The following is a 24,065-nucleotide window of genomic DNA, read 5'->3' on the forward strand; positions in this document are numbered from 1 at the left end:
TTTTACCAAACAACATCATTTCGTAGCGACGCGATAGTCTTAGTCATCGAAGGATTTTAGATTTATCAGTGATCTCGAAACATAGATCCTATGATGGCAACCTTCCGGACGACGCCAAAATCTGAAATATTCTTTTTGTTTCGTGCACATCGAAAATCTTTATAACAAATTTGATAAACTTTTGACGAGACCACAGAATGTAAATAAGTCAGGAGAAAGATGAAAAGTCTCGTTTTTGTGGCCTTCCTTTCATGTCGAGTCAAGTAAATGACATCTAATTGGTCACTTCGCAGTGTCAAGTGTTGATACATGAATTCAAAACAAAATTCACTCCAATTCGAGTGAAGTTGGCAATTTATAGTTGCCAACAGTTGCGAAGTGATTCAAATTTCATTAATTGGTATAGTCAAATGTGAGCTGATGCGACCTGTAGTGACTTCACTGTAACGTAACCTCAAAATAATCACCTACAGTTCAACTAATTTCTGTTCTGTAATTAATTTCGACGCCAGATTAATTAGGTAAGACTTATGAGCGGCACACTTTACCGCAATTAACTTAATTATGCGAAAATATTTAAAAAAAATCTATTTACCAAGCAAACCGATCGAAAAATCAAACCGAGAAATAACTGAGCACAATGAGCAGGTCAGATGAAAAATATCCACCGTGCTTGACTGACACTAAAGAATATATACTCAATGATTACTCATACAGGAAAAGTGTTGTTAAAAATACTCTGCAATCGCTAATTGATGATTGATATGGAAAAAGAGAAACGATGCGATGCTATTTGGGCGATTGGCTATTTCCTTTCCAGCGCTAAGCTTAAACAAATCGTTTAAATTTCCAGCGCCAAAATTCGTGAATTTTTTTCAGTGCCCATGCAGCCCATCGGCTTAGACCAAAAATTTCATTTCTAATTACGTACATTGTTGAGGAACATCAAGGAGCAGCCGACGGTTCTGTTAAACACAATCACGAAAAGCAATAATATTTAATATCAAACACATAAGTCGAAGTAGATTCTCTTAGCTACAGGCAATAAATACTAAGATAAGATTTCGACCTTAGCTGGCTTTCCACTAAAGCATGATGTCGTTAAAGTGGATATTTGACTGAACGAAGTTAGAAGCTAGTCTTATAGATGGAAACTCTACTCTATAAGTGACAATCGAGCTTATAGCATCGTTCCACATTTGCTTTTCGCTTACTGTAAGATCCCATGACCCCAAGGATTTTTGTAACTTCACCTATATCCTATAATGCCAAGAATATTAAGGATCCACAATGTATAGTCCTCAGCTAAGCACAGTTTAGTTAATTTCTTTATTAGTGCATCGGTGCGTTAAGTCTGACGTCAGTTTGAAACTTTTGTGAGCTTTACAGACGGAGAAACATAGAAAGTCACAATTACAATCCAATTCTGTTTACTCATTTGACATGCATTACCAATGTCAGTACATTTACGTACGTGTGTATGTTAACGATATTGCATGTGGAATGAATAATATCAATGGAGACGTTGAAAATGGGGCTGCTTTATTTTCTCCCACTGTAAATTTTTATTTTTTAGATATCTCTACTGAGTAAGCAAAAACCCGCACTGAGATTCAATAAGCTGATTCTAACACTTACATTGTGTTGACTTAAGTTGTGCCCTCAAGGCTAGAAAAATCGCTTAGGACGCTTATGCATTTGAATGTGTTGTAGTCAGTCGACAGTCGACAGGGTATTAAAAGTTAGAATTTAGACAAACTGTCGGTCATTATTCTGAAGTTGATTGTTTTTTTTTATAGAAAATCAATTGTGATTGTAAACTCTTATTCAAATAAATGGAGAACAATATTGAACGTATACACACAATTCATACAAATATACAAAACATAAAAATTTAACCAAAACAAAACCAAGAAAACAATGATCGTTAATCATAATATAAAAATTTGTAGAATACAATTTACCCATTCAACGTCTAATCATAGCAAAATAAAAGAAAAACACAAACCAATTGTATCGTAAATGTTCTATCGTCAAAGTCATAATTCCCCTTTTCTTTTGCATTACTAAAATATTTTTATTTTCGTCGAGAAAATTTTGTTTTTGACTTGAACTTTTTTTTTTTTAATTATTATTTTTCACTTAGAGCTAAGATTTTTTTTGTTTTCTTTTTTATTAAACTAATTTATTTATTTGTAATAAAGTGTAGTTTAATACGTTTTAATTTTAAATCTAAAAAGAATGAAAATCGAGAAGGAGAGAAGAAAGAGAGAGAGAAAATGGAAAACAGAACAAATCTGTATATTGTACCCCATATACTTGACTGTAAAATCCATTATTATAATTAATAAACTCACAGCTTACACAAAAAAAATTGTTACAAACACTGCGACGAAATAAGCATCTCTAAAATACTATCAAGATGTAGATTGCAGCAAACCAATATCTTATTACAAGATGTACTATTTTGATAGCAACGCCGCCACATTGGGAAATGATTCCCTATTAAAATCACTTGCATCATTTTTCCTTCGTCGACGCTTCGCGAGTAATTGTAGATTGGGCCGTCCTTTGGAAGTTTTTATTTTACCGAGTAGTACAGAGTAGACATGCATATCAGTTCCTTATGAGGCCGCGGTTGAAGACGTATGCCAAATTGATACATTACCCAAAACCAAAAAAAAATGGTTTTTAGACTAATTTTAGAGTCCCAAAAGGGTTCTAACGAGGATAAGCCTAGTCTACATCTCTGCCGGCATACTTTGTATAAAACCAAATTTAAATTGTTGTCAAAATAAGTATCAGTCTCAATTGACGAACGGAATTTAAAAAAAAAACGAAAATTGAGTTGCATGGCAGGACAGGTCATTCAACAAAAATTTTATTGTTAAATTCCATTCGACAATTAGGGCTAATACTTACTTTTGACAACAGTATGGATTTTCCACAAAGTGTACCGGCCGATATATCCGCTAGTCATACCCTCGTTAGGGTGCTATGGTTGAATGTCAGTTTCGCATGAATCGCGGCGTTCAGATCAAAAATAAATTTCGACAAATAGCTCAATTGTGGACAATTCATGAATGTAATTAGATACAATGATGGAAAATTCGTGGTTTGATGACTCCTTCTTGCTGTTCTTAGCTTAAATTCTACCCATGTGTCAAAATGATTTCGATGGGAAGAGAAATTGTAATTAAGACTCGTGTATATCTTCGTATTTTTTTATTTTGTGAATTCAGGTTACGATAGTTTCGTTGACGATTTACATAATACATTTCTTATATTATTGAAAACAAAACGAAAATTTTATTAAAAATTGACTGTTACATACTATAAAATATGCATTGTGACCTTAACAAAATCGTTATCAAAAGTACATGATCCCCCGTTCACTTTGACGATTCCAATCATGTTTTTTTGGATAGATTTCTTATGAGGTCGCATATTTTAAAGAGTTTAAGAAGTTGCTCATAAACTCTAATACTTAAGAATTTGCTATCAAGCTCCCTTTAAAAAAAATTAAAACAATTTAATGAGATGTACCCCGGAAACTCGTCTTTCGTCAATGTCAGTAACGTTGAAATTTATTTTTGGGGGTCTTGGCGAGTGTAGTATACAATGCGTGTTTAGTCTGTTTCATTGGTATAAAGAAAAATTCACAAAATTGGCCACTCTATGCCATGTTCCTTCGTCAAATTATTTTAAAATCTTCGAGGGAGCCAGATGACTGTCTTCGACATAGTAACGTGATCTTTTGTTATTTTGCAAACATTGTGTGATATGTAGGTAGATACATTTGGCGCTTTAGATTCCTGTTTTGATTCGATCACACTTTTAACTTTTAATTATCAACATTGGTTTAAATCTAGACTAAATATTCAATTTTTTACACCCCTAGATCCACTCGATTTTGCAAAGCGTTTTTATGCATGACTCGTATTATTGTGGGCTCTCCCGAAACATACATTTATAATTTGATTAGCTTTTTTACCAACCGTAAATCATTTTTTAGTTCCTTATTAATGGTTCAGGAGTCGTTAAAACTAAGATTTTAGAAGGAGAACCCAACAATTTTCTGGCTGTAAATGTAACTATGAAAATTGTAGTTACATTCATCTACTTTTGTGAAACAGCAACTTTTCTGATTTTTCTCAATAATGAGTTCAGTTGGACTTGGACGAAAGTAAAGTTATCCACGGATATAGCACTATAGGCCCAACGGAGCCTCCGTGCGCGATCTAACTCTCTCGTTGACTCGATAACAACCATTGGAAAATACTTCAAAAATTGAGCGATCAGTCGCAGGGCCTATTTTAAATAATTTTATTTACCAAAAATTACCAAAATTACTAGAATTTTCTAAAAACTAACAAAACTTACCAGAATTTTTTTTAGTAATTTTTGGTAAATTTAGTAATTTTGGTAGTTTTTCGTAAATAAAATTACTTAACATAGGCCCTGACAGTCGTTTTTCGTTAGAAAGACTGAAGGTTTAGCAATTGGTAATTGGAATAGGACAATATCGGAACTGGGATATGGAATGTCAGAGCTAATAAGTACTATTTGCGACAGAAACTGTCCACATTAAATGTTATAAATTTTATAGTCTTCGGTATAAATCACGAGAAGAATGTTCATATCTAGTCTCAAAGAATCACTATAATCGGAACTTTTCAACGAGAGATCATAAAAATGGTTAGAACCCCAAGAGCCATCCAGCTGAGCATAGTGCGAAAAGTAAAAATCTGCTTACTAACGTTCCAAAACCTTTGCATTTGAATGAAACCTCTTTCTAAAAAATTGCATGGTGAGTTTTTTAAGTGTTTGTGTAGTGTAACTGTGACTCGAACATAGCACTGGCAAATAGAAACAACTTTCAGTAAAATTAAAGTCGTAATGCCGCTGAATGAAATGTGACAAGGGGCAAAAAAAACGAATTTATACTCATTCACGACATTCTCACATCAAAAGAGCCTTTAAATCTCGATTGAAATTATTTGTTCAATTCATTTGTTCATCTATTGATTCGCACGAAATTCCAAATTCTAAATTGACATAGGGGTGGAAAGTTGAAAAGTTTGTTGGTGAGAATTTGTGTTGATTAGAGGCGAAGCCGAGGTCAATAAACGGTCAGTAAAAGTGCCATTTTAGACGCATGTGGTAGTAGCATATAAAGTTAATTTTGATTTTCTTTTGTTTTATATAAATAACCCAGCATTTCGCTAAAAGAATCAAGAGCATTATTAAAATCTACAAAAAATACTGTCGACGTAAATTTAAACTTTATCGGTAGAAACACTTTTATTTGTTAATATATGGTGAGTAAGGTGAAATTACACTATGTGACTAGACTGCCATTTAAAAAAAAAACCTACCAGTAGATATATGTTTCAAATACATTACCTACTGGATGCTGTGACTTTATGCTGAATAATTAACTGACATTTTTGTACATCAAAAATATAAAATAAAGGAAAACAAAGTTTAAACCGCGAAGCCTAAACCATTTCGATAGAACGTCCCTAAACGCTAATCGACTTACAGCAATCGATTTTTTCTTTACTAAGTTTCCACATTCATCGTTTCACCAAGCATCGATTCAGCAAACAAACCTTCCCTGATTTTTTGAACCTTTTCTCTCAATTCTTTTTCAGCCGGTGTTTCTTCCACCGGAGCGTCCACTTTTCCGCACACTTGATGTAGCGTAATTATGGCAAAAACGATGCTGATGATTGCATTTATCCGATAAACGGAATCTTGACAGTAAATGATTACGATGGCTGCGACGAAGTACAGTACATTTGCCAGAAATTTGTATCCATTGCTGGATGCGGAAAAAAATGAAATTAATTCTTGGGAATGATGCTTCCGATAATTGAAACTTACATGTCTCTTGGGGTGGGCGACTGCCATATGTAACAAAGCGATATAAGAGTAAACACGGCAGGTAGCAGCGACGGATCTGCTTTCAACGAACGACTGTAACTACAGAATGGATACATAAATATGCATTTTTGATCTGGAACGTTACTTCGCAGCTACTTACTGATAGTCATTGGCCCAGGTTATGACACTTGGTATGTTAAGCACGGCGAGTATGACTAGTAGTAGGAACAAAGTTAGATGGAAATGTAAATTGCTAAGCCCTTCAGCAATGCCGTCAAATTCCACCCGGCTCATAGTTTCCATATTCATTTTATCCCGTTCGGCCTTTGCGTACTTCTCCTTGGTTTCACTTATCAATTTTTCTAGCTCTCTCGTCACTTCCGGATCTAAAACTATCGTTCGTGCAAGAGAAGCATTGGATAAAATGAGCATTGGTGTACTCACCAAAATCAGTCTCATCGGTGTTTTCAGCAACGGTATCCGAATTGGGTTTTTGTTTTTCGAGAATTTCAAATTCATTTTCGTCCGTTTCATCGTTCTTAGTGTCCTGTTCATTGGCCTCATCCGCATCCTCAGTATTTTCGTTTGTATTTAAATTGTCGGACAGTAGCTCTTTTGCGTCTACATTGTTTTCATTTGCATTCAATTCATCAGGCTGACCTGGTTCGGTTGTTGAAGCGTCATCAGCATCGTCGTCATTTTGTTCGTCGGTGGATTTTCCGAATAATTTCTGAGCAATTAGTTTGGCTGTTTTGAAAATGAATTCCTCCAGATAATCTTCATACATTTTGGCCAGCTGAAAAGACATTGGTAAAACTGGTCATAATATTGTAGCAAGTGGATGCAAAAATTTCTCAAGATTTGCTGTAATACTTCGCAATTGCGTCAGTAATGAACTGTAGCTACTCACCAAAATGAAATAAACAAAAACGGCACCAATGATCGCTAGCCCTCCGCAAGAAGCCATCGCTATAGAAATGAGTATAACGCCGATTGATATCGGAAATTTTTGTATAATCGGTAGTAATACTCCCGATATTGTTGGCAATGGGAATCGGATCGCCCTAAAATTCAATATCTAATGAATGAGCTGTCCCGGTATAAAGTTTGTAAAGCCAATGGCAGTTTTCTGTTTACCGTATCAAGATCTTATACGCAATGTTTCCACTCAATGATATCAATGCCCACACTGCCCCAGTGAGTACCGTCAACAAAGCCAATGCGGATCCATGCATTATGATTGAAACAAGCAATGTGTGCTCAACGGGATCGGGATTCGGAAGTGACTCAGCCCAAAACAATACTTTCACGAATACCCGCGATGCTGTACGGGGTAAATGTCGAATTGGTCAACGCAGCTCACAGGCTTTCAATTACAATGTTAATCCATACCCGTTATGATGAAAAAACTGGAACAATTTATCAATGCTGAGTACAGTGCGCCACATTTGAATATCTCTTTGCTGGGCGTTAGCGATATTTGATGTTTAAATGCTAACAGCAAAATAGCGACCAAGTGCGACGGTAACCAGTGAGAAAATTGTTGCACAATTCGCGCCAATGTCATTGCAAATGAGTTTTTTACCCTTGAATGGAAAGGCAACATGAATGTCTGTGCAATGCACCGTTAAATCGTAGTTCAACTTACGATATTTGATAACGACAATTCGGATCCAAATTCAGTTTAACCGTAACGGGATTCTCTGTGGTATTGTAGCTACTCGGTTTCGCCATTGGCACATTCAGTTGCATTATTTCGCTTTCCGTGTCGCTGTAACGGAAACAATAAACAATTTTCTTCCGGGAAAAGTGGATTTCTTTGACTTACGTAAAGTGATGGTAACGATCGAATCCTACCGTCCACGGAACGCATAGCTTTGCAACGGCATGATGCTGTTTCTTTGAACAGGTTCTGGGTTTAACTTCTAATTCCAATGATTGATAAGCTTCTTCCAATCCTAAACGAATGTGAAACGACAAGAAATTGAGCAAAAAAGGAAATTCGGCGACCCAGACTGACAACCTACCAGTGACTTTGATTGTATACGCAATGCTGCCAACAAGAGTGTCGCTCAATAAAATTTTGTTTGAAAACGAATACCATTTGGGCATTGTCACTTCAATCTCTCGATCACCTTCACCATGGACATCTACGTTCAATTGAAGCTAAACAGATGGGACAGATATCAGATAACCAAACTGTCTATGGTCAACTCTACGCGAGATTTTCACTTACCGGCTTAATAGTCGGACGAATTCGTAGAAGCACGTGAGTCCATGCCGGATATTGATGCTTGATTTTGTGAAGATCTATCGTAATGATGAGACGTTCGTACCGCCTCGATGGCACTTTTCTAGTTAAATGTGTCAACGATGTCGCTTCCGAGCTAAAAGGTGATAATTCGGTTAATAAATCACATTGCGTGCACCGACCGCAAATTTACCAGTATCGCATATTTGAAGTCACTTCTGTTGCAGCACAGCCGAATACCCAATCGTCTGTATCGACATTGATAGCCTCAACATCTAGGATCTATAAATTTGGAGGTTTAAAGTACGGACATGTCAACCGAAATAAGGGAACGTACCTGAGTCTGCGGTATATCATACAGTCGAATCATTTGATATCTTGTCTCTGTAATACCCGATTTAAAAACTTCGGTGAAAACTCTACGCGAATCTTCAACCCAGTCTCCCAGATCGTCATGGTTGTGGACTAATTTGACCGAAGTTAATTTCCGAGGAACAGTTTTCGGCTGAAAGTTCAACGTTTTAATCACAAAACAGCGAATTTGAATTTTCCACACTCACCGTGAAATAGTGTTTGGCTCTCTGTAACCGAACGCTTTTGTCTTCAATGAAATGTTGCCCTTGATTACGATTCTTAATCGGCTCGATTATGCTGTACAAAAATCGATTGATGACAAGAGTTTGTTGCAGACACCAAACCGCGCACAAATGGTCAGTGGTCAGCCATACATTCGGTACGGATGTGGCCTTTAATTACAAAATATGAAAATCAGATCAATTTGTGTGCCTTTCAAACACGCTGAAGACATACGATTGCATGAACGTCCGAAAATTTAGACCTCGTCAGAGCAGAATGTACCAGTATGTCCCTGCTACCGCCACCAATTGTGATTAACAGTTTTTTGTTCAAAGGGTATGCGTCATCATTATCATCGGCTGTTACGGTCGTTAATTCCGCCGGACCAATCTGATTTATGCAGCAAGTGTTCGTTGTATTTTTCACTTCATTCATTTCGCTCCGGTTCAACGTCCAAAATGCATTGATTTTTCGATAAAATATTTCGAAATAATTGTCGAGATTTAGAACTGGCCTGTCGACCGGTGTTGACAACATCACGACAGTGTTGATCAAATCAATTTTCTTGTAGTCGGTAAGCAAAGCTTGGGCGATTTTTCCGCCCATCGAATGACCAACAATGACAACACTTTTCGGCCCGTTCGGTAAATTTCGATAGAGATTGAGAACCGTATCAACACATGCACCCAAATAATCGGTCTGATCATCCAAGTAACCTCCGTATAGAGCGGAATATTCTTCATTGAAATCGACTGCAAAGACAATGAGAAGTTCAATTAATAATGACTGCAAACAACCGAGCTTGTTGCTTTAACAGAAATTTTTCGTACCAGCAAAATAATCCAAATGTTCCGACCAGAGGTTGTCGATTCCTTTTCTCAACGCTACCGAAGCTAACGATCGGACCTGTTATTCAGCATTGAAGTCGAATAAAATTAATATCAGCTGCCACATCAATCAGGAATCATGGAATTTACCTGCTTATATGAGCCTCGATTTCCCGGTACAAATATTACCGGAGCTCCATCGAATTTCATGTTGCGTGCATTTTCGGTTAGTCGTCCCTCAGAATATGCGTACAAATTGTACTTCGGAAAGTCCAGATTTGCGTCGAAATTTATTTTCTGTGGGGAAGAAAAGCGTGAATGCACAAGAGAGTGTAAAACTATCGATTCCGATGAGAATTTCTGAACGTTCTTGATACAATCGCTAAACCGAACTGGTGTGCATACGTTATTTTGCACCAGCTGGTCCCATTTGGAATTGTATGTGACCAGCTGGTGCAAAATAACGTATGCATACCAGTTCGGTTTAGCGATTGTAGTAGTGTTGCGCATTTTTCTTACGTGATTTCCACATTTTAACTTAAGTTTACATGAAAAACGTTGTGCGTTAATCAGCCAACCAAGAATAATCTATCGCATGAGAATTCCGATTGCTCTATTTCGAAAATTGAATGATCTGACTCCAAATGTCCGTCAGATTCAGTTCGGTTTTGAAAAGCGTTTTCTTACTGCATACACTTGCGTTTATGAAGTTACTAACATATTACGATGTGCTTCTATTAAGAATTGGGTCAGCCTTGAGTCTTGACTGCCACCAATGTAGTCAGATAAAATCATAAGTCGATAGAAGGTACGACATTGTAAGGCAGCCTGAATGATAGCGGCTGCTGGACCGTCTAAAACACTTGTTGCTTGGTTGATACATGTTACTAGTCGCCTCATCCTTCTGAACAACAACACATGTGTTGTAAAAACCACACAATAAACTGAAAACTGAAAATATCCTGTGCGACAGGTCGAACCAGTCCAAGAAACAAAAAAACAATTAAAAAAATTACCCTAAATACCGGAATAAACACAGTAAATTGACCTAAATGATTATCGGTGAATCAATTATCTTCAGGCATAAAAGACGATTCTATGAAATCGACCTTAGAGCGTTAGGTAGTAGAGAACTTGAAAGTCTCGTATGTAATTATTTCAATGTTGTATTGAAAATTTATGTCTTATGAAGATACATAATACACAAAGTTCAAGCGTCCTACACAGCTGCCTGGATTCACATTTTTAATAATTCAGGTTTGACATTCTTTACGATAGGGAATAATAAATGAAGTAATGTGTATGAATTGAATCTACAAAGTTACAAGTGCGGATCAATGTAATAACCGTCGCTTGTAATTAGGCACATTGATGTAATGAAATACGAATTTTCAAGCACAGTTTGGCATTAAGTCTTAAGTTTATTTTAAGCCGAATCGGAAACGATCATTTTTTCTTCTGAATTTTGGAGAATTGCCCAAGTCATTAATCATTTCGTGTTAAATAACGTGGCCCGCAATATCACCGAAAAACGGTGATACATCAATTCCAATTTGCCCACATTGAACCTTATCTCTAACATTTCTTAACCAAATAAATCGAACCAATTTAATGAACTTACCACATACTGTGGATACTCGAACATATAAGTCATGTTGCAGACATTTTTTTCCGACACAGTAATTGTTACCAGAACTCCATATAAATACAAGCATAAACTAAACAACGACACAACAAAAAATAGTTTGGTCAACATTTTACTAAAAAATATATTTATGTCCAATCAATTCAATACACTGCGCTACATTAAAAAACTTAAATCGTTTTCGTGTTTGTTTTGATACGAAAGTTCTTTTTGTTTATATAGCGCACCAAATTATCTATATTGACAGTTTGCATGTCATAATTTTACTTTGTTTCCCAATGGTTTTCTTTCGATTAGGGTGACCAACAACACTTCGATGGACATGGTTATATTAAAAAGACGTCATGCTACCAAATGAACAAACCAGGTACGATCTGTCCATACAAACCGGAGGAAATAGCGATTTCATATAAAAAAACTCACCTTTCAATGATTTTTCTCCACTCCAAACAAATTTTGACAGTAGACCATACCTATAGAGTATACTTTCATCGAATTTCACCAGAATATTAAAATACCACTACAACTAGTCAATTTTAAAAATATATCTGGATGCCTTTAACGTCAACGCCCAATTTCGACTCTTCAGTATAACTCAACGGTTACCACATCCACAATACCACCTTTTCACTTTCAAAAATATTCAGCTCGAGAATAACTCAACGGTTAATGCATACACTTTCGAAAATATTCAGCTCAGGGTTTAAAAATCTAATTTCAAATTTCCTCATACAGGTCTCCTCTTTAAGGACGTTCCTGGAATCACTGTAAAAATAAGGTATTATCACTTTTTCGTTTTATGTAAATAGAAATTTTTATTGTCACCACCGCAAAGATCAGCAATGGCACTGCCTTCGAGTCGGTCTTTTGAGATACGAAATTTAAAAATCAAAATCATTTCTTAGGAAATTAAATTTTCGATCACATTGTCCATGAAAATATTGTTCGGTGAAGTGACAGAAGTGACCGACTTGCCGACAGCGTCAATCATTGAGAGTCCTGTGAAATAGTGGTCAAATCCACGATCTATAGGATCTGATATTTCTAGACCCACAGATTCTGACAGCTGTTATATTGTATGAAATTTTTGAATTTATTCTCAGTTGGCGCATACGTATAACGACTAGTTTACTGGAACAAAAACCAAAAAACCATTCAATATGGAGACTGTCCAATTTATGGATCTGCAAATTATGTAGAATCTGTTGAAAACGAAAATGAGATAACTTCTCAATTTTTTTTAATCGTAGTCTTCGTTCGTAATTTTCCACGTCGTTTAGGAAAAACTTTGTTTCGAACTTATGCTAAAAGAAGGCTTTTTTAGCGAATTCGATTCCAGCACTCGCCTCCCGCTCGAACTGGAAACCTCTCATTCGCTAATTTGTTTTTCGGAGTATTATACCGAACGTGACACCAGAGAATATTGCACGCGTAATACTCTCTTGTATATTACATAGACACTCGTTGTACTTGTGTTATAACACGAGTGTATAACGATGGCAATATTCCCCGGTAGTAATGTACTATCAAGTTTTAGTATATATGAGTTGGAAATGCGATTAAACTGGTCACCCTAAACGTTACATATGATGGCGAATCCAGTTATTTCTATTGGGTTTTACACCTGAGTATGACAGTTCCTTTAAAAAAGATATCAAAACAACCTTTTGTTTATCAATGCAATTCCAACCAAATATTCAATTGAGTTAACGACAATTGAAATGGAACAAAGTGTGGATTCGGCCAATGATAAATATACTGTTGATGGTGATCTGTATCTAATAAAAACGATAAGTCGTTATCCAATACTATGGGACCGAAAGAACTTCGATTCAGACCAGAGAAATGAAGTTTGGCAAAATTTGTCTAAAAAACTGGATTTAAAACGTAACTATAACCGGCATAGCCAATTTAATTTTGAAATTGAATTTTTGTACTAAGAATATGTTGTTTTGTCACAGTTGAATGGATGAAGAAGCGTTGGTCATATTTACGAGAGCAATACGTACGGCATTTGAAACAAGTGAACAATTTGGAATCCGACAAACCTCTGAAGAAAAACTATAAATATTTCACGGAAATGTCCTTCCTGGCAAATCATATCCAAATCCGTAACGGCAATTATCAAGACGTCATTTCTCACATTACAAACGGCGAAAAGATTGACAGTATTGAATTTACTGACCAAATCGAAGACAATGATGAGGAAGCAGACAAAGACCATGGCGTTGAGGGTGAATGTATTGATTTTGTTATAACCGAAAATGAACTCGAAGCGTACAATGACGACGACGACGAAAATATGTTTATTGAGCTGTCTGACGAAGACGTTGAAACCATCTTACAACCAACCGATGATGTTCCATCAGTAAAAACGTCGGCAGGATTAGTAACGCAAACACCTGTGTCCAACAGCAGACCCATATCGAACAATCCAACGAAACAAACAAAAACTGCAACTGTGACTTATGAAGATTCTCTTGAGCTACAAAGTGAACAACGGTTGCCGTTAAACGGTGCTGAAAATGAAAGTTACCAAAAAATTACCAAAACAACCGAATCTAGATGCGAGGATGTAATTTTCGGTGAATTAGTGACTTCGATGCTGAAGAAAATGGATTCACCGTCCCGGAAACGAGCGAAAAAAGAAATTTTAAATATTTTGTTAAGTTGAAAAAAAAAATGAAACTTGAAAGTAACATGACTAATGGCAACGCACCAGTAGATTTCAGATATCACAGTCGGACTTTGGACAGTAATACATTTGACTTACATTTAGAAAAGCAAGTTCATAAAACTAAGATACTTTCCATGTCATTGTCAAGTGCAGTGCAAGTGCTGATGCGCTGCTAATAGTCATTGACTTTATAAGGCGACAATGAAGTAAGCAAAGTGATAAAGCTGGTTAAATTTACTTAATTTGTTAGGAAAATGTAAAAATCTTGCGCTGCTTTTACATGTGTCAATATCAATACAAAGTCGAAAAATGAAATCACGAATTTTAATATAAATTCTCTCATTATAACTTGCGATACTTTCATTTTGTTGGAAGATTTGGTACTGTCGAAGAACCTACACCTTATAATAACCACAGTGTTTTTATACTTCTCAGATTTTCTCATTTTCTGAAATTATCCTAAGGCTCGGAACGGGTCGGGTTCGGTCAGACCGGAACCCGAACCTGATCTTGACCCGAACCGGAACTAAGACTTCGGGTTCAACCCGAACTTGACCCGAACCTAAATTTTCGATTTCGGGTTCCAACCGAACCCGACCCGAACCCGAAGTTATTCAACCCGTACTTGACCCGAACCCGAATTTCCATTTCGGGTTTGACCCGAACCTGACCTGAACCCGAGATCTTCAAATAAATCAGGTCCGGTTCGGGTTAACCCGAAATTTTTGGCATTTTTAGTGTAAAATTTTCGGGTCACCCGAACCGGACCTGATCTATTTGAAAATTTCGGGTTCAGATCAGGTTCGGGTCAAACCCGAAATGGAAATTCGGGTTCGGGTCAAGTACGGGTTGAATCACTTCGGGTTCGAGTCGGGTTCGGTTTGAACCCGAAATCGAAAATTTAGGCTCGGGTCAAGTTCGGGTTGAGCCCGAAGTCTTAGTTCCGGTTCGGGTCTAAGACCGGTTCGGGTCTAAGACCGGTTCGGGTCATAACCTGAACTGATCAGGTCAACCCGAACCCGTTCCGAGCCTTAAATTATCCCTTTGCAGGGATATGATTTTCATAGTTAGTGCTCCCTGGACCTTTAAAATTACGAGACTCCTAGAAAACTATACATGCGCTAGAGTCGACATACTAGACTACCAATCGGTTACCTATCAGAGATCTAGGATGAAGTACAAAATTAAATTCACCAGGTTTTGATTTTTTGGTTCTTAGTCAAAGATCACACAAGAAGCCATTTTCATCATTTGTCCCTTAGAAGGGCAAAACCTTTCTAGAATGTCGTAGATTCCAATCGCTGCATTCTAGACATATCTAGGTAAATGTCCAGTAAACCTATTTGGTCTTATGAAAATGTGGGGCCTTTACTAAAAAAAAGCTTGAAGCATTGTACTCCCCTAGCATTAACTCCGAATTAAGAAGCGTCAAATTTGGAGGCTTCAGTGATAAGAACCGCTTAAGTTTCTTTGCAACGGTTTAACTCATGTAACGAAAACAAACCATCTTCCTTTGCAAAAGCAACTGTGATTGCATCAGCCTCGCAAAACACCTTACAAATCTTGTAAATGAGGGATTCTTTTGAAAAACAGCCTACCGAAATCGGACGCATTTTCTATTGGAATTTTTTATATGTGCCTAGAAAGGACTTCGACCCTAGTGGCCAAAACCACTTTCAAAAAAATTCTTCGAAGTTTGTGTGGCTGGTCAAAGGTGAGCAAAAACCGAAAAATTGCAATTTTCTTACAAAAATTGCTCCAGTTACACGAGCCGTACAGGGTCGTGTGGGGTGTCATTAGAAAGGTAATCACATGTACTATTGAGCCGAATAGGGTTTTATTGGGTTTAAAATTCATCCACACTGAAATATGTGCAGATAAAGTTTTTAACCGAAGACGTACACTGTTCTTACTGAAATTTCTCGAGGTACACAAAATGTACATGGTCGTGTGGGGTATCATTTGAAAGGTAATTTTATGTGCTTTTGAGCTAAATAGAGACTAATGTGGTTTGGATGCATCTATGATGAAATATGGACACTTAAACATTTCAACTTCTTTTTCATCGCATATGTATCCAAACCACATAAAACTCTATTTGGCTCAAAAGCTCATAAAATTACCTTTCAAATGATACCCCACACGACCATGTACATTTTGTGTACCTCGAGAAGTTTCAGTAAGAACAGTGTACGTCTTCGGTTAAAAACTTTATCTGCACATATTTCAGTTTGGATGAATTTTAAACCCAACAAGACCCTATTCGGCTCAATAGTACATGTGATTACCTTTCTAATGACACCCCACACGACCCTGTACGGCTCGTGTAACTGGAGCAATTTTTGTAAGAAAATTGCAACTTTCGGTTTTTGCTCACCTTTGACCAGCCACACAAACTTCGAAGAATTTTTTTGAAAGTGGTTTTGGCCACTAGGGTCGAAGTCCTTTCTAGGCACATATAAAAAATTCCAATAGAAAATGCGTCCGATTTCGGTAGGCTGTTTTTCAAAAGAATCCCTCAAATAGGTTTTTGTGTGTTCCTTGTCTTCGGATTAAACTTACTTGACGTAATATACTATTATATTACTATTATATTGAAGATAATCATTCGGTTTTGCTGTTGTTTGCCGGACATCCTTTTTATTAACCTGGTTTTCTTTGCCCAAATCTTTGTTTTTTTATTTAAAAACATTTTATTTGGAGAGATTCGTTTGAAATAAGATCCATTTTCTAGTGGAGTCACTTTTATATGCCTAGAAAGCCAAAACAACTTTAAAACAATAATTTCGGTTCAAGTGTAGCCGTGGGTGGTGATCGAAGACCGAAAAAGAGCATCCTTTATATTAGGATTTGTTTCCTTTCTGTTCGTTGTAGAAAATTCTCCCACAGTCAACGATTGATGTGGCCATCCGTGGTGTCAATAGAATGCAGAGGTCTTCCAGTTAATAGGCGAATTTTTGTTAAGTGCTTTTGGCGTCCACTGGCTGACTCCTGACTCCTCTGGAAAATGTGTCCAATTTCGGTAGACTGTTTGTCAAAAGATTCCTTTTGATCTTGTTCAAGTATTGAAGTTCCACAATAATTACAGAAATTGTTTCATGTATAATGCCAGTAGTTCTACAGTGTTTTGTTATTAGAGGCTACGAAAGAAATCCGTTACGTTTGCGAATAAATCGACTTTAAAGGTAAGACATCTTTCATGCAGTTCTTTCGTTTCTCTATATTATACTCTCATAAAACATATCGAATCGGTCGATTTTACAAAATTAACTTAGATTTTAGCATCTATCCGTTGCTTAGCAGAAAGTCTAGATTGTCGACCATCAATAAACTGACTTTGTTCAAAACAGTGATCCTCCCGAAAATCACGTACGCTTCGCCGGTGTGGTACGGCTACATCAAATATGAATAAACTGCAGTTAATCCAAAACAAAATCCTGAAATGCATCCATGGCGTACCAAAGAGGTTCCCAACAATCACGCTACACTCAATGTCAAATATGCGGTTTATCAGTCAAACTATCAGCGACCAAACAGTTGCATTCATCGACAAGTATTCCTGAGTTGCTCCTAAAATTTTTTTTTCCTATGATTTTTTTGTTTGTCTGTTAATTTTCCCGTCGCCCTGATGATTTTCGTTTTTTTTCCTATTTTCAATTTTTTTTTTTAACTTAACGTAGTATGAAGAGTAAATTGATATGAGGTTTTTGCTAGCCTGTTTTTTGCCTCAAAAGTTGTCTTGTTTTAATACATTCGATGCGCGGAATGTTAATTGGTAAATTATAGTAGCTTAAATGGTTGCTAGGAATCTCGCGCTGCGTCGCTCACAATAATCCACATTTTGACACATTTTGTATAAGGAAGATGTCACTTTGGGAGTTATTGTGAATGACGCGGCGCGAGATTCCCTTACACCGCTTAAATGCATAAAATTAATTGAAGTTCATGTCGCTGTAAAATCTGTTCTGATTAATCCCGACGATTTGTGTTATGTACCTTGTAAAGAAGTCAAAAGAAAGTGTTGAATAAAGGCTGTGATTATGTAAAAAAAAAACTTAGATTTTATTAATTTGAAAATTGGTCTTACGAAGGAGTGAAAGGTTGTCATGTATTCGGGTCTTACACGAGAGAAGGATAATCATAAATTTAGGTGGCAGTGGGTTATCTGAAAAAATCGTCGAAGAATTTTGGTGGAATATGAAAGATTTGGGTTATTTTAAGGAATTTCAGTGAATGTGTCGGGAAAAAAGAGATTTTATTTTCTCAATTTAATTTCATTTTCTCGCTAACAAACAACGCCCTCGAAATGAAATCTCTAACCTCTTTTTTTTCCTCGGTAAACAAATAACTATTTATTCTCTCAAGTGTCAAAGGACCTACGATCTTGCAGTTAATTTCTATGTGTGATCTATCTAAAATTACTGCGACGAAGAATAGATAGCAAGAGTTATTTCGACTCTTAATTACATAACGTCATTGAGTTTTTAACTGTACTTTTCTGTGAACCGCAAAAACTTCACTGTTGGTAATGAGGATCATTATTTGTTGATTCCAATAAGAATTTATCTATTTATAGGTAAAATTCAAGAAAAACTTAGCCAGCAGTGATTACCACTAACCAGCAGTGCCTATATTCGCGAAAATATTTTCAAGAATTTTTTCAAATTCTCGCGATTTTCTCAAATTTTTACAAAAAACGTTTTACGAAAATTCACAAAAATTTGAAAAAATCGTGAAAATTTCAGAAAATTCGTGAAAATATTTTCGCGAATATAGGCACTGCTAACCAGAGATATAATTTAAGCTACACTAGAATCTCAACGAATTTCTTCAAATTGTACAGACACTTAGCGTTAAAACGTCTGAATTAAAAACAATTAGTAAGAGGTTGGACCAATGCAAGCTTCTTGATTTAAAAACAAGAAACGATAATTTACGTAATATAATTTTCCGTCATCTAATTTTGAGAAAAAAGCTGCCCAATTTCTGTCCTCTAAGAAATACGTAAAAGTATTGAAAGGAATAAGCGAGAGTTTTAATTAAACATTTGGATTACAACCACGTTCGGTATAAAAACCATTATGTAACAAAGAGAAAAAAGGAAGAAGACAAACAAAATTACAAAAAATTGAAAAATGTTGTTAACCTTAAAAAAAGCCCTTTTACATTTAAAGAAATCATAAAAAAAACAATTTGCGAAAGAGCACTTGGCCATTACTTAAATAAAACATTTGATGCTTACTTCAAAACAATATAAAATTTTCGTTTTTTTACATGCCTCCCTATTTGCATACGTACTTCGTGCCACATATTTTGAATTTTATTGCCGTTATTTTCATGGTATTGTTCCATTGCATAATATTATTTTTCCCACAGAGAACATCAATTTCTGGAAAACAGAATAATTGTTTTTAAGAAAGACATTTATATATTTCTTTCAAGTTTTTTTTTCCTCTTTTCTTTTCTGTAAAGTACAATAAAAAAAGAACACCGAATAAAAAGAAAAGAACTTTCAGTGCATCATCAAGTCATAAAGTGTGAATTTTGCAAATTATTTTTTATCCACATTATTTTTCCTTAGTTCAATAAATTTTCTAAACTGCCCATTCGGAACAAAAGGAAATAACTAACAACGTTACGAGTGTTAGGGCGACCAATCTCCAGTGGTTTTACAAAATTCTTGACTTGCAACTGAGCAACCAACCACAATTCTTCAAATGACTGAAGGAATGAAACGAAAGAGACGGGAGGGAATTTCCGTCGTATGCGCACTTACACAATCTCATCACTTGCAATAACGCATACTTCAAAATACCCCAAACGCCGCTCGGTGTTCACAATCGTTATTGGGTATGTTGAAATCTCCTAATTCCTTTTGAATTGTAGGTGAGCCTCACAATTTAACCGAAATTTAACCGAATGAATCAAAATTATACGCACCTTTTGAAGCACTAGTCCCAAGGAATGTAGGGAACATCAGGACGTTTACTACAAAAAAGAACTCATGCAACGAGTATACACTGTGCTTTTTGCGATTGAGTACAATCGAGAAACACCAAAATACTTAAAAAATTGAAACGGAAATGTCATTTATTTCGCTGCAAGTGCGGAAAAGTATGGCACGATTTGGATGCAAGTGCATAATAGTACGTGACGTACCCGTGCGCAGGTTTTGGGCACAAATGGTTGTGTAGTGCTTTAGATATGTCTCAGTACCCTGAGGACGAAGCACATCCATTGGTCCCAATGACGTATGTGGTTCCTCTGCAGCATCTTCACAAAATAATTTAAAAAGTAATGGGAACGGGACAGTGATGTGAGTTAAAATAATCGTTACTACAATATCGAAGGTCATGAGTAATTTTTGTCTTCGGTCGATCTTGTAGTAGTGGTTATTTGAACTCACGGCATCCTGCACCTGCTGGACCAAAAACTGTCCCGTTCATATTACTTTTTAAATTTTCTCGTAGAGCGTATGAAGTGGAACCACAGGTGTCGTAAGGAGCTACGAATGTGTATTTCGTACTTAGTACACCGAGACCTATCTAGTATCCAACGTACTATGCCATACGGCACCATTTTTGCACATTTTAAAAGTGTCTAATTTTGCCCTGTGTAATTGGTGGTGCCATACACTAACCGAAAACTTTTCAGAAAAATCTATCGTGAATGGGGGATAATTAAACGCTGACTTAGTTAAACCTTTTTCAATTTCAAATTTAAAAATTTGCGTTCGTATATGGTAGCCCTAACATACGTATACGTATACACATATTCAATACTGTTCAGGCATGGTTACGTATATATATATATCGTGTAAAATGAAAATTTCTTTCTGTATATTCTTTATTTTCACAGTAAAATAAAAGAAAATCACCTGCATGGTACCTAAATACAATTCAAATACAATGATTCCTTACATACGAATAGACTATATATAGTGAATCATCAATGAATATTTAATGCCAATTGTCTCTGGAAAAGAAAAGCCAATTCTTTGCGTTTTGTAAAAAAAATCTTAAATTCAATTTTATTGCAGGGAGTCTATCTAAATTATTGCAACGTTATTTTTTATTGCAACTTTCAATCATTTGTAATGTCTTCATAAAGACGTTTACTGTGCGAAATATGGGTATTTTAATGCATTTTTTTGTTTAAATAAATGATTGTATTACATCTCGTATGGCTAAAAAAAATTGAATCTTTTTTTGGTTGTTGTCTAAAAAAAACCAATTTGCTTGTCTGATTTTCATCTCACATACGGGGAACTATATTTCGCTTCGTTTCAGCAAACTTTCCTATTACACAAATATAAATAGGGCAATAGGCAAGTTGAACCGAAAATAATTACAATTTCGAATGTTATCAAACGAAAGGAAAGCAAGAAAAATTAGTTTCATGATGTCTAACATAGACTAATAAATAGCATACTTAATTCGTATGTTCAACGAAAATGAACTAGGTCATGGTTCATCTATCTATATCCAGACAAACTTTTTTTTTGTTAGCAAAATTTATTGCTCCACTAGTATAGGGTGCTAATTAGGTAATTATGAAAACAAATAGAATGCTATATCTTATTTAAGATAAGTTTTCCTATGACCATATATAGCTACATTTTACTTTTGTTGGGTAGAACTTTCACGTGGTGATATGTAAAGCGATATCATATTTGTGTTATTTGTGTTTCTGCATAGGCAATAGGCACATAAAAATTATATTTTTTTAAATAGTAATATGCTGGCTGCTGGTGTAGAGGTTGTTTTTGGTGCACGAATGAACGAGTTTTATGTTTATTATTAGACGTGATAATTGGACAGAAGCACTTTAAATTAGGAAAAGCTTTTAGTGATAAGCCGAATGGGATTTGCCATTCGGGAACCCGGAAATGTTTGTCAATCTATGTTTGGTTAATGTTAAAAAAAACGATAAATCGACAGTTTCAGCAGCCGGTAGAAATAGGGATGTTTTAATATTTCATTTAATGTGTGTAGTTCCCTCTAGCGCCAGAAAATAAGAGTGCCGGTAGCCAAACGGATAAAATAGGAGAGGTGGAGGTCGGATCTGGGCAAAAATGAAAAATCCAGAAATCTGGATGAATAATATGTCGGTGGATGCCCCTTAGCCCAAATATGAACCCAGAGAAACGGGGTAAGAAAAGTTCATATAACGACTAACTTGGGACTATCGATGTATTGTATTACCTTAAAACGAAAACAGGAAATTTTTCTCGACAAAATCTGCACTGCATTGGAACTTCTTTACCTTTCAGTTCCTAAAATTTCATCACTCCTCAGTTTCCATCTTAAGACGCCATCTTCTAACGGTAGAATTCAAGGATGACGTGAGCTTAGATCAGTTTTTTTGAACTCTATTTTATATTTATAGAAAGTTAAAGGCATCTACAGGTCAGTTCGTAAAATCTCATCACTCCTCATTAAATTTATTTCGTTTTCCTCGTGCAGACAATTTCGTTTCGACAAGCGAAGCGTTTCCAAAAGAACAAGCGAAACATTGGTGATAGCCTAATTACGACTATAGTCGGTTTCCATGTTTGATTGTTTCGCCTCTTTTCGCTTCAGCTCTCGGCTCTCGACTCTCAGACAATCTAAACCGCGATTAGCCCAACCGCAACTACTTTCGAATGCTTCCTTTTTAACAGCACACTTTTCGGCTACGGCTCTCGCACCACTTTCGCTACGACCACTTTTCATTTCCACGTTGACTATGTGTTCGACATTAAATCCATTTGTTTCGTCAAAGAATCCGCCCTTTTCCAGTACACATTTAACGTTACACATTTTCATTTGGTCGAGCGGTAAATTGGAATTCAACATCGAACATTTTGTGGCGTCAATATACAGTTCGGTATCAGTCGGAATTGTCCATTCGGGAGTGGGATTAGCCTTTGAAGGTACACAAAAGAAAGAAAAAATTCAATCTGATGTAAAGTCACTTAATCCAAATCACTTACGGCTGTTGCGACAAAGAGAGCAACAGTTACAAAGACGAACTTCATGATGATCGCAAAGTGCATTCGCTTATTCAAAAAATATTTCTCTTTCAAAAGGTGAAACAACTGTGCCAATCTCGGGGTCAATCTACAGACTAAATGATATGTTTAACTTGGATGATTTTTGAATATGGATAAATGTTTCATTAGATAGTATGCGCTGCGCAAATAGCTGATAAGTCCAAAGCATAAAGGCCGATGCTAATGGCACGCGCGTGCGAATAGTGTATAATAGACTATTCGCACGCGCGTGCGATTAGTGTTTAAGAGACTATTCGCACGCGCGTGCGATTAGTGTTTAAGAGACTATTCGCACGCGCGTGCGATTAGTGTTTAAGAGACTATTCGCACGCGCCCTAATCTTTGGCTAGTCAGACAGTATTAGAATTCTAGTTTATTTTGCATATACAATGTGTTGTAGCACAGCACTGCTACTAGCATGAACAGTGTTCATTGAACACTCATTCTTCCAACGACAAAAAGCCTTCAAATTTTCAAAGATATCTATTGCTTGTGTTCAACGCACTCCAAGCTAAAGTGATCATAGTGGTCTGCTGCAGAAAGTACTCTATTTTACATGAAAATATTTTTCCGGTGTTTTTTAGTTGTGTGACATATTGTGAAGTTTCAGTACCCTATTCAGAGTACGACTCATGCTTGAAGTGCGTTGATGTGTTGTGTGTTTTTATTTACACTCCAAATATTTCTTATTTTCATTCTAGTAGCAGAGTTGTGGTTGTAGTCGCACGTTAAAACTTTTTTTCCGAATAATTGTCCCTATGATGCAGTCACAGATGGTGCAAAGTTCGGAGCAATTCTGAAGATGTAGTTTTCAGTTATATTTGGCATTACCTGAGTAGGGGGAAACCTTACGTGGTTGTCCAGAGATGCGAAATCCAACGAGAAAATAGTTCCTTCTGTAATGTTTGTCACCGCTCTAACTTGAGTAAATCGATTCAGATTTTGATAAACTCCCGTTTCGTAATCGTAAAATTAGAGCTATTATGGGGGACTGGTTTTTCGCATGTAAATCTTCGGAGCTATGCAACCAATGGCATCGTTAGGCACAGCTGACGAAATCTATACCTCCCCTAACAGGGGAAAAAATTGTCAATATCGGATGATAGGGTTACTTTTTTTTGCTTCTATCTTGTGTAAATTTCATCTGATTTTCGTGAATTTTTTAT

The 24,065-nt window shown here is 36.3% G+C and overlaps 3 protein-coding genes across 3 annotated transcripts; 1 reads left to right on the top strand and 2 right to left on the bottom strand.

Moving 5' to 3' along the window:
- Positions 1-4,417: 4,417 nt before the first annotated feature.
- On the bottom strand, positions 4,418-11,404 carry LOC119068750 (GPI inositol-deacylase). Its single transcript, XM_037172470.1, has 18 exons — positions 11,165-11,404; positions 9,694-9,840; positions 9,547-9,622; positions 8,951-9,468; positions 8,701-8,886; positions 8,478-8,645; positions 8,334-8,422; positions 8,126-8,276; positions 7,917-8,055; positions 7,718-7,847; positions 7,538-7,660; positions 7,282-7,475; positions 7,027-7,213; positions 6,800-6,953; positions 6,334-6,685; positions 6,050-6,275; positions 5,890-5,988; positions 4,418-5,827 (listed from the first exon to the last, which is right to left on the bottom strand). Exons 1-18 carry the CDS (start codon positions 11,297-11,299, stop codon positions 5,566-5,568), a joined length of 3,336 nt encoding a protein of 1,111 aa, XP_037028365.1. The 5' UTR covers positions 11,300-11,404; the 3' UTR covers positions 4,418-5,565.
- A 1,411-nt stretch (positions 11,405-12,815) lies between these two features.
- LOC119068751 lies at positions 12,816-14,164 on the top strand. Its single transcript, XM_037172471.1, has 2 exons — positions 12,816-13,075; positions 13,150-14,164. Exons 1-2 carry the CDS (start codon positions 12,910-12,912, stop codon positions 13,860-13,862), a joined length of 879 nt encoding a protein of 292 aa, XP_037028366.1. The 5' UTR covers positions 12,816-12,909; the 3' UTR covers positions 13,863-14,164.
- Positions 14,165-22,218: 8,054 nt separating this feature from the next.
- Positions 22,219-22,991, bottom strand: LOC119068752 (general odorant-binding protein 99a-like). Its single transcript, XM_037172472.1, has 2 exons — positions 22,840-22,991; positions 22,219-22,771 (listed from the first exon to the last, which is right to left on the bottom strand). Exons 1-2 carry the CDS (start codon positions 22,900-22,902, stop codon positions 22,391-22,393), a joined length of 444 nt encoding a protein of 147 aa, XP_037028367.1. The 5' UTR covers positions 22,903-22,991; the 3' UTR covers positions 22,219-22,390.
- Between the last annotated feature and the right edge of the window lie 1,074 nt (positions 22,992-24,065).

This window comes from Bradysia coprophila (assembly GCF_014529535.1).
Source record: "Bradysia coprophila strain Holo2 chromosome X unlocalized genomic scaffold, BU_Bcop_v1 contig_20, whole genome shotgun sequence".
Lineage (NCBI taxonomy): Eukaryota > Metazoa > Arthropoda > Insecta > Diptera > Sciaridae > Bradysia > Bradysia coprophila.

Coding starts and splice junctions, on each gene's coding strand:
- LOC119068750 (XM_037172470.1), bottom strand. CDS start 11,299: ATGTTGACCAAACTATTTTTTGTTGTGTCGTTGTTTAGTTTATGCTTG. Junction 8,056..8,125: donor TTCGTCCGACTATTAAGCCG/GTAAGTGAAAAT, acceptor CCATCTGTTTAG/CTTCAATTGAACGTAGATGT. Junction 5,828..5,889: donor TCGCCCACCCCAAGAGACAT/GTAAGTTTCAAT, acceptor TTCCGCATCCAG/CAATGGATACAAATTTCTGG.
- LOC119068751 (XM_037172471.1), top strand. CDS start 12,910: ATGGAACAAAGTGTGGATTCGGCCAATGATAAATATACTGTTGATGGT. Junction 13,076..13,149: donor TAAAAAACTGGATTTAAAAC/GTAACTATAACC, acceptor GTTTTGTCACAG/TTGAATGGATGAAGAAGCGT.
- LOC119068752 (XM_037172472.1), bottom strand. CDS start 22,902: ATGCACTTTGCGATCATCATGAAGTTCGTCTTTGTAACTGTTGCTCTC. Junction 22,772..22,839: donor CTCTCTTTGTCGCAACAGCC/GTAAGTGATTTG, acceptor GTACCTTCAAAG/GCTAATCCCACTCCCGAATG.